We start from the raw sequence: 11,279 nt of genomic DNA on the forward strand, positions 1-11,279 counted from the left end.
GTTGTACTTCTTATCTTTTCTTAAACGTTTACAAATGTTTAATCTACCGGACGTGTAGTTTTTTATTTTTTAAATGCCATATTATCCAAAAGGAATGTTTCATTTTCGCATCGAAAATAAAACTATATTTGCTAAAAAAAAAAAGAAAAAACATTGAAACGAGGACATTTGAAATCAAATTTCATTTTCAAAACTTTTGCGTAGCCAAACAATAAACCAAAAAAACAAAAATATTATGTTTCAAAAAATTGCGAGCAAATATTTTCCAAGTAGAAACATAAAAATGCAAAGAAGTTAATGTTGGATATCCTAGAGAGATATTTGAGAAAAGAGCTTTTTATTTTTAATAACAAAAATTTTCTCCAGAAAATTTCAATATAAAAACAGCTTTAAAACGCATATATAAGATATTTTATCAGGGAAAGAGTTTTTGTAGATTTAACATACATACATTTTTACTTTTTTTCCAAGATGAAGCACATATTTCCATGCATATAGTTTGAAATAACTATATTGTTACCGTTAAGTTGCAACAGATATGCGAAATAAATTATTTTTGAAGTTTTCTTTTCGCATTCAGTATGTTAACTTTTTCAAGCATCTTACCGATTTTAAGTAAGAAAAACTGTTCAAATGCTGTGAAAGCTGAATTGTTTTTATAGCATTTTATTAACGTTCACAAAATCAATGACTCTCTTTAAAAGTAATTTTTTTTTTCAGAAGATGAAAATTTGTGATTTTCTTTCAGTAAGATTTACCATGCTTTTTTGTGTTTCAATAAAGTCATAAACACGAATATTATGCACTATTGGATACGAAACTATCATTAACGTATAAATAGCGCAGCACCCACAGAGCTCCCATGTCCGTTAAGTTTTGTTTTAACGGTTTATAAACTATGCTAGTTGTAAAGGGTTACAAAACCGTACAGTTTTGTAGTCATAGTTTTTAATTGTACCAGTTATAAATGACTTCAAAACCGTAATAAAGGTAAAATAATGTTCCTAACCATAAACTTTATGGTTAGTCAGATGAACAGACCACTGCCGGTTATTTTACAGTAATTTAAGGTTAACCGTTCAGTAAGATTTACCATGCTTTTTTGTGTTCCAATAGAGCCATGAACACGAATACGATGCACTATTGGATACGAAACTATCATTAACGTATAAATGGCGCAGCACCCACAGAGCTCCAATGTCCGTTGAAGTTCTATTTTAACGGTTTATAAACTATGCTAGTTGCAAATGGTTACAAAACCGTACAGATTTGTAGTCATAGTTTTTAATTGTACCAGTTATAAATGGTTTCAAAACCCTAATAAAGGTAAAAGAATGTTCCTAACCATAAACTTTGTGGAGGTATACTTTTTGTGATAAATAAGTAGACGAACTTCTTATTATAAAATATAATATATTAACAACTTTGAATAATAACAATAACGTACATATTAAAAACAGGAGAATTATCAAGCAGCAGCAGCAGAAAGAAAACATTAGTATTCTTTTATTTGTGTTCCTCGTTGCTATGGGATACGAGACTGGCAGCGTTGAGTTGTAGTAGGCAGGTCACCACAGTACTCCCCCTCCAGTGCTAACGATTCTTTTCTTACAAATATTTCGGATTGAAGCGCACTCGACGTCCCGAGCGTGTTGTTGTCGTAGCATTTGCTAAGTCGGGCGTCGTGGTTTTAGATGGTGCTGATGACGCATGTGTTACAGTGGCTTCAGGTTTCCAGATGAATGCTGGTTTAAGTCGGTCGATATTAACGTTAACTTCTTTTTCGTTTACTAAAATTTTGAATGTTTTTTCGTTTCGAGCTAGTACTTGATGTGGTCCTGAAAATTTTGGTGCAAGAGAAGGCTTTGGAGCATCACATCTGAGAAAAACATGAGATGAGTTTCTAAGTTCTTTGTGTACGAAGACAGTTTGTTTGCAATGAGCGCTGGTAGGAACTGGTCGTAATTTTGACATGCAGTTTCTAAGTTGATGCACGAATGTAAAAGGGTCATTGCTGTTAGGTGGATTGACTGAATGTACGAAATCTCCTGGCAAACGGAGAGCAGTACCATATACTAGTTCGGCAGAAGAGGCATTCAGATCCTCTTTCAACGCTGATCGAAGACCTAGAAGTACGGTAGGTAACACCTCAGTCCACTGTATTGCAGTGTGGCATCGAATTGATTGTTTTAAAGAGCGATGAAATCTCTCGACAATCCCATTGGAACTTGGATGGTAAGGACTGGTTCTGACTTTGTAAGTTCCCAAATACTTAGCTAGCGATGTGAAGAGTTGGGATTCGAACTGACGCCCTTGGTCAGTAGAAATCTGTTCCGGAACTCCAAATCGAGAAATCCAAACTGAGTAAAACGCATTTGCCACAGTACTAGCTGAAATATCCACTAAAGGAACGGCTTCGGGCCAGCGAGTAAATCGGTCAATGCAAGTAAGGAGATATGAATATCCATTAGAAGGCGGCAATGGTCCGACCAAGTCGAGATGCACGTGATTGAACCGAGATGATGGCAAATTAAAAGTTTTAAGTGGGCTGGTGGTGTGTCTGACAATTTTAGATTTTTGGCACTCCAAGCATGAACGTGTCCAGCTCGCTATGTCTTTTTGCATACTAGGCCACACAAAACGTTGTTGTATAAGTTTCCTTGAAGCCTTGATGCCAGGATGTGAAAGACGATGTAATTGACTGAAAATGGCATGTCGAAACCCAGGGGGAACATATGGTCGAATTCTCGAATCCTGAACATCACAATAAAGTGATTTTCCAGGTGTTAGCTGCATAGGCTGCAAGTTGAGATTGTTGGTAGTTTTGTTTTTCAAGAGGGTCTGTAGTTCTGTGTCCTGATATTGTTCATCCGCAAGGGCAGCAAAGTCAATTGGCGAAGGAATGGCTAATTCTTCGATACGAGACAAGGTGTCTGCTACGATATTTTGTGAACCCTCCACATAACGGATATCGGTTGAAAATTGGCTTATGAAGTCCAGGTGTCTCATTTGACGAGGGGAGGCTTTATCTGAACGCTGTTGAAAAGCATAGGTTAATGGTTTGTGATCAGTGAAAATCATAAAAACGCGTCCTTCCAACATATGTCTAAAATGCTTTACCGCTTCATAAATTCCTAATAATTCGCGATCGTAAGTGCTGTATCTGGTTTGGGCTGGTGAGAGTTTTTTAGAAAAATATGAAAGTGGTCTCCATGATTTTTGATCTTTCTGTTGTAAAACTGCTCCTATACCTGTTGTCGATGCGTCAACGTAGAGTGATAATGGTTTAGATGCTGAAGGATATTGCAAATTAGTTGCCGAAATTAAATCATTTTTACATTTTTGGAAAGCATCGCGTGATTCTGTGGTCCAGGTTATAACACGTTTGTCATTTTTCTTGCTTCCAACCAAAAAAGAATTTAGAGGTGCTTGTATGGTCGCGGCATGAGGTAGGAAACGTCGGTAAAAATTGAGCATGGCAAGAAATCTTCTTAAGTCCTTTACTGTAGATGGTTCGGGCATATCGCGGATAGCGGTGACTCTATCTGAAAGGGGTCGAACGCCATCAGCGGAAATTTCATGACCAAGAAAGGATACTTTTTGTTGGCCAAAAACGCATTTGGAAGGATTGAGGCTGACTCCGTAACTCTGAAACCGTTCAAAAATAGTTCTTAAATGAGATAAGTGTTCTTGTTCTGAAGAGGAAGCGATTAAGACGTCATCAAAATAAGGTACACAAAAGTCCAGGCCGATTAACACCTGATTCATGAAGCGTTGGAACGTTTGAGCGGCATTGCATAAGCCGAAAGTCATGACTGGAAACTCAAATAGTCCGAAAGGCGTTATAACCGCAGTCTTAGGAACATCAGCTGGATTAACGGGTACTTGGTGGTACGCCCGCTCAAGATCAACAGTTGTAAAAATAGTTTTTCCTTCTAAGACTTGCATACAGTCTTGAATGTGCGGGACTGGGTAACGATCAGGAATTGTAGCTGCATTTAACCGGCGATAATCCCCGCACGGGCGCCAGTTACCATTTCGTTTCCGAACTAGATGGAGCGGACTGGCCCATGAACTTTTCGATGGGCGGCAAATTCCCTGTTCCATCATGTATTGAAATTCATCTTTGGCGGCTTTAAGCTTGTCTGGAGGTAAACGTCTTGGTTTAGAACAAATTGGAGGTCCGGTAGTTTCAATATAATGTAGTACATCGTGCTTGGGTTGTAAATTACCCATAACTGGGCGCGTGATTGTAGGAAATTCTCTGAGAAGTTGATGCCATGTAGAAGTATCCGAAATCAGTTTAATGTTTATATCTCGACTATTGCGAATTTCTCCCGGGTAAGTTAAGTTCGTTGAAGAATCTACTAAACGGTGATTTTTAAGATCGACAAGTAAAGAAAATTTTTACAAAAAGTCAGCACCAATAATAGGACTTGAAACGGAGGCAACAATGAATGGCCATTGGAATTTGCGGCGCAATCCTAAGTCAATAGATATCAGGCGTTCACCAAAAGTCTGTATGGGAGTTCCATTTGCTGCATAAAGTTGTAATTTGGTGAGGCGCTTTTGTTCATGAAAATGTGGTGGCACGACAGAAACATCAGCACCGGTGTCTACAAGAAACTTTAAACCGGAATTCTTATCGATGACGAAAAGGCGTGCAATGTTCCGGCCGCTGTCGTTCACGACTTTTAGCGACGGCCCGTCTCGTTTCCCTGGTTGTTATAACGGCACGGTTGGCGACATTTGTTTGCCTTGTCTCCAAAATTGTGGTGATAAAAACAAATACCCGGAGGAGGGCTTTCATAACGTTTCCTCGAAGTGCTACGTCGTGCATATCGACCACGTGTAGTAGAGCGGTGACGCTGAAAGGGTTCAGCTTGAATGGCTACTAATTGAGAGACCTGTTTAGATAATTCATTAATTTGAGCCTGTAATGCCACAATACCTTGATCAGGAGTCTGAACTGCATGTATTTGCGTTGGCATGACCACCTCGTGTATTTTATCAGCGATTTCGGACAGCTTCGTAAGAGGCTCACTACTGGCCGCTAAAATGGCTTGCATATTTGATGGGAGTCTATTCATCCATAATGTTTTAAGAATATTGCTCGTTAGGTTACCAGCTGATAAGTCTGACATTTTAGACAACAATTGAGAAGGCCTCATATCACCTAACTGAAAATCTTGCAAAAGTTGCTTGATTTTAACTGTCTCGGATTCTGCATAAACAGAAATTAATTTTTCTTTCAACGATTTGTATTTTTCCGTTGCCGGTGGACTCAAGATAATTTCACGAACTGATTTAAGTACTTCTGATTCTAAAGCGGCGATCGCTGTATAAAACTGAGTTTCGTCAGCAGTAATGTGGCTTAATTTAAACTGCGCATCCAGTTGAATGAACCATAACGATGGGTCTTGGCGACAAAATGGCGGAGGCTTAACTGCAACTCGTGCCAATTGTGAAGAAGCATTGTTGTCAACCATTTTAGATCAGTCAAATATGCACAATAACACAGAAAAATAATCAATATACGTATATAGCGACACAGCTTTTTAGTACTTTAAATCAGAGAAATTGGCGATTCAGATTCAACACACCAGATAAAATTAATTATTCAATAAATAAGATCCGATAAAATTCTAACCGAAATATGTTGACTCACTGGACTGAGGCAAACTACTTTAAATCACAGGTAAAATGTCTTACTTTCATTTCATCAAGCTTGACAACTTATTGTTGCTCGGAATTTTGGCATATGAACTCCATATTCGTACAACATTGCAGGTTGCGATTCGTAATAAATCCGAGGTCACCAGTTTGTGGAGGTATACTTTTTGTGATAAATAAGTAGACGAACTTCTTATTATAAAATATAATATATTAAAAAGCCTTAAATAATAATAATAAAGTGCATATTGAAAAACAGGAGAATTATCAAAAAGCAAAAAGAAAATATTAGTTTCTCTTTCGTGTTCGTCGTTGCTATGGGATACCAGACTGGCAGCGTTGAGTTGTAGTAGGCAGGTCACCACAACTTCATAGTTAGTCGGATAAACAGACTACTGCCGGTTATTTTACCGTAATTTAAACTTAAAAATTCTAACAGTGCAGTCTTTTGGTTTTATGCTTTAAAATACAAAATAAATATTTTTTCGATACATCAAAAGATTTTTGGGGAACCTCGCAAAAGGCTTTAAAACAGTTTTAAAATGTTTTTGCTTACTTCCAAAGGCACCACAAGCACAAAATTAAAAAGTAAATTCAATCGAATAAATGGTTTTACGTCATGCTCTAAGTTATCAAGATAAAATTAATATCATAATAATAATTTTTCAATTACTTACTAAATTTTATCACTTATTATAAAACCACATTATATTGTTAATTTTACCAAAATCCTCACCGAAGCGCTTCAAAAAAAAACTATTGACCTTTTTTATGTACCCAAAGAAACAGAAATACGGCAAATTTTACCATATTCTTGTAGTTTTGACAATACTTTTTTCCCCGTGAAATTCAGCAGAACTATTGCAAAAGTAAATTCATATTTAGTTATGATTTGATAATTAAAAAGGATTTATAAATTAATTAAAACTCGAAATTAGCAAATATATCTTTTTTTTTTCTATTTCATAAACTAAATTAATACCAAAATCTTAATAATTATTTCACTGCGTTAAAAAATTTAATTGTTTGTTTAAAAAATGTATATGTGAGAAAAATATCCCGTAAAAGAGTTCTTAGATTTATTTAGAAAAAGTTTAATTTTATCACAATTAATTTCAGGAGCAACACGACATTTTTCCAAAAAGAAATAATTATTAGTTTAAATTGTTACTCAGTATGATTAATCACTCCATATTACCCAGATCTCATTTAAAATTCTAAACATTAGTTTACTATCCGACGAAGCACTCGTAAAACTTTTAACGTCAATCACTTTTGAGGATTTTATCAATAATTTAAGAACTTAGTGGATTCTGTTAACAAATTACGAACGATTCTCTTCTGTAACAGAATTTCTAAGCAATCAGTGATAGTTTATATCAACTAAGAGTTTAGTTGAAAACCTTTAAAACTTACAATGTGTGGAACAGGTTTAAAACATTTTAATGAGCGAGAAAAATTGAAATAACTATGGTAATAGTCAGATTTCTCTCGGGATTTTGTTAGAATTTTACGAAGGAAATTAAATGCTCATAAACTTTAACACTTTGGTTAGCAACTTAATTTAAGTATTTTTCAATTTATCTGAAAAATGGTTAAATAGCAATTCATTTGCTATTTTACCGTATTCAAACAAGACAGTCAAATAACCATAAATAAGATGGTATTCAAGCTGCTAACTGTGAAAAAAGACCGCTTATTAACTACTTTCACCTAATACGGTTAAACAACCAGAATTTTATCGCACCAACTAAGTCCACCTTATGAAGCCACTTAATTCCTTGTAGCTAAGTACATATTATAGCCGAGAAGACTAATTTGTCAATCTTATGACCAACAGAAGGTCCTACTTTGGCACCACAATATTTTCTCCGTTGCCTTGCAGAGTTTCCAATGTCCTTTACTTCCCAATTTGCGACCCTACTATACTAGAACACGACATTCGTTCATTGATGGCGGCACGATAAAGCTGCCTGCAATAAATCCAGTTTTCCTATATCTTAGAATTGGTTTAAAAAAAACAGATAAACTAATTAAACTGTATTCCACGGTTCACTTGACAAAACACAACTCAACAACAACCTATCTCCAGTGTCCATTTCCTGACGAAAAACCTAGCTTTAATGCCCTGTTAAATTTCTTTTTTACGTTATTAAATTTAATGGTGAAGTAATTTTAGTAAAAAGAAAAACATAATTCTAGTTAAAAACTAAAATGTATGTTAATTAAACCATTCTTTTGATAATTTCTTCGCTTGTATGGTCGGAAATTTTGGTTTTCAAAATTATTGTTGCCACACATTAGTAAAAAATACAAAACTTAAAAGCAATTTTTTTTTAATAGCATACTCTAGGTTTTAGATGAAATTACTAAACTAAGATAAAATTACCAAAATTTACTACATTTTTACATATACTGTAAAACAATATTTTATTGTTAATTTTATCAAAATCGTTACCAAAGTGCTTCAGAAAGATTTACCGTGCTTTTTTGTGTTCCAATAAAGCCATAAACACGAATACGATACACGATTAGACACGAAACTATCATTAACGTATAAATGGCGCAGAACCCACAGAGCTCCAATGTCCGTTTAAGTTTTGTTATAACGGTTTTGAAACTATACTAATTGTATATGGTTAAAAATAACATTATAGTTTTGTATTCCTGCTTTTTCAACCATAATAATTACAAACGGTTTTGAAACTGTAAAGGTAAAGAAAATTTCTTCAGCGTAAACTTTACGGTTAATTGAATGGACAAACTGGCACCGATTATTTTACCGTAATTTTAGAAGGAAAATTCTGACATTGTATAGCATATTCTGAAAACGTTATATCTGGAGAGTATATTTCTAAGTAAATTGAGTTTAATTATGCATAGGCGTGCACTTTCAGAAATAAAACTCTCATTTTTTTTTTTGACAATTTAGCGATTTTTAAGCTGCATTTCATTTTTTTCCCCCAACAAATCGCGTAGTTTTTGACGAAATGCAAACTTTTAATTGTTTGCAAACCAGCTTCCAAGTTTGAAGAAACATATAAACATTTGCAATATACTGTTTAAATTGAACCATAAAAGTTTTAAATATGAAAATTATGAATTTTTTATACAAGTATTCCCTACATACAGAATTTTAAATCAATCAGACCTATTTTAAATAATCAAAATATTTGGATTATTAATAATCAAACAACATAATTTTTTATTTTACTTTCTTAAATAAAATCAGAAAATTGTAAATATTTTTAATAATAGTTTTATATACAACAGAAATTTTATTCTAATAAGACCATTCCATGAATTCCATAAGAATATGAATTAATGCATATGTAATTAATTCCATAATGAATTAATGTCTTTTCTTTAATAGACATAAAGATATTTTATTTAAAAATTTTATAATTCATCTGCACCACTACTTTAGATAACGCCATTATTATTATTTCTTTATTCCTCTTCTTATTTTTTTTTATAATAATAAACTATTTGTACAAAACAGCATTCAATTCTGAATTTTTAGCTGATTTATTTGAGTTACCAGAGTTAATTTCAATGATTTATATTTATTACAAGCTTTGAAAGGCGTTTCTTGATATTATTTGAACTATAATACTCAGGTTTTTACCGCGCACGCCTTACTTAAAACGCTTCCTTTTAGCAGAAAAGGAAGCCGTGATGTAAGGACCTAACTACCTAAAAGGAGAATGAAAAACAGAAAAATTAAAGCCATGATATAGAAACTAAACAAGCCAAAAAAATGAAAAACGGAAAAATGAAAACCATGATATTAAATCCAAACTATCAAGTAATAATGGAAAGACGGATGAAACCACAAAATTTACATATTTAAGATTTCTTTAGCTAAAACAAAACAATTAACTTTCATCATCATCAATGGCTCGACAGCCAAGTGTGGGCCTTGGCCTTCTCAAGAAGTTTTTTCCAGGCTAACCTTTTTTCTGCTAGTGTTTTCCAATTTTTAGTTTCTAAGACCAAAAGGTCTTTCTCTAAGCCATCTATCCATCTCGAATTCGGCCTGCCTCTTTTTCATGTGCCAATTGGTCTGGCATTGAAAACTCTTTTTGCGGTGCGGTCTTCGCCCATTTACCAGATAATTAATTCTTTGTCCGTTACTCACATAGAACAGTAAAATCTATAAAATCATGCAATATGAAGAAAGTGTTTTTTTAAAGCCTTTATGCAACGAATTGCAACTACATTACTAATCGGATTCAAATTGAGATTTAAAAAAACTTAATGCTTGCGGGAAAAAAAATTAACGCAGAAGAGAGATGCGTTTCATCGACTAAGATCGGTCAACAATGTTTTTTTTTCTTCATTTTCTAACCTTTTCATTGGTTTTAATACATTTTTATTACATGCGAATTGTCATAAGAATAAAGAAATCAAATCTGTTGTGATTCCAATCATTTGAAATGATAATGGCGTATATAGGCAAATTCAATGAATTATTTGTTTCAAATGTAATTACCAAATATCATTTAACCCTTTGAGGCAGATGGGACACCAGTTCATGTATAGTTTGTCTAAAATAAGAACTCCCCTAACCATTGGTCTGGACGCGTGGTGGTGACTATGGTAACGAGATATAAATATTTCAAGTAGGGATGTGGGGTCATTTTTATTTCATTTTATGGAAGCCGTTGAACAGTTGACCCAATCTTTGGGTTTACGACTACTAATATTCAACGCCGTAGCCTTGTAATTTTGAACCAATCCAGAAGACAAGGAAACTAGGACAGGTTTTTGCTCGGGTCGACGAAAGAAAGGGAATCTTCTTCTTCGGTCAACTGTGTTAGCCCTAGAGTGAAGAGAAGCCACCCTCCCTGAAATGCGCTATTCTTGTGTCCATAGCAGCAGACGGTCTCAGGCTTTCTGGTGGGGGGAGTTCTTACCTTAGACAAACTATATTTTTTTTGACGCTCTAATTACGAGTTGAAACATATTTTTTAATTATAAAAAACAGTCCAGTAGTTGTTAAAAATCAGTTTGTTTTATGGAATTACATTTGCAATAAAATATAGAATCCGAAAAAAAGTAGCTTGAATTTTTCTCATTCACATTCAAAAATTTATCAATAATTGGTTTTGCAAACTGAAGAAATTTCAAGGATGAATTTTTGTTCCCCTTTGATCTGAATAACAGCAATTGAAAAAGTGCAAATTTGAAAAATTAATTTTTGAAAATGATCCGTGTTTGAAAGATTTTGCCTTTAACGCAGAAAAAGTCGCAGGTGTTTCATACTGTGTTTCATAAGCAAACATTATTGAAATGCTAAATCTAATATTTTGACCTAAATTAATATGAAAGGAAAAAATTGTATTAAAAATATTTTTAACTAAAATTATGCGTTAAAAGGTAAAATGAATAAAAATCAAAAGCTTAACAGTGTGTTTATATTGCATGTTTTAAAACCTCATTTGAAAAAAATACAGCCATTCTTACATAACAACACTAAAAAAACACAAATATCCAATGAGAGCCAAGATGGGTCAGGGGATAGAACGTTCGCCTTAAAATGTGGTGAACCGGGTTTGAATCCCCATGGTGGCTGGTCTATACGAATCTGCATGCGACTTGCA

The 11,279-nt window shown here is 34.2% G+C and overlaps 1 protein-coding gene across 1 annotated transcript; it reads right to left on the reverse strand.

Moving 5' to 3' along the window:
- Nucleotides 1-4,694: 4,694 nt before the first annotated feature.
- On the reverse strand, nucleotides 4,695-5,489 carry LOC122270644 (uncharacterized). The gene has a single exon (XM_043048906.1). It carries the CDS (start codon nucleotides 5,487-5,489, stop codon nucleotides 4,695-4,697), a length of 795 nt encoding a protein of 264 aa, XP_042904840.1.
- Nucleotides 5,490-11,279: the final 5,790 nt, after the last annotated feature.

This window comes from Parasteatoda tepidariorum, chromosome 8 (genome assembly GCF_043381705.1).
Source record: "Parasteatoda tepidariorum isolate YZ-2023 chromosome 8, CAS_Ptep_4.0, whole genome shotgun sequence".
NCBI classification, from domain to species: domain Eukaryota; kingdom Metazoa; phylum Arthropoda; class Arachnida; order Araneae; family Theridiidae; genus Parasteatoda; species Parasteatoda tepidariorum.

Bases quoted from the DNA above. Each gene is read 5' to 3' on its own strand.
- LOC122270644 (XM_043048906.1), bottom strand. From the start codon at position 5,489: ATGGTTGACAACAATGCTTCTTCACAATTGGCACGAGTTGCAGTTAAG.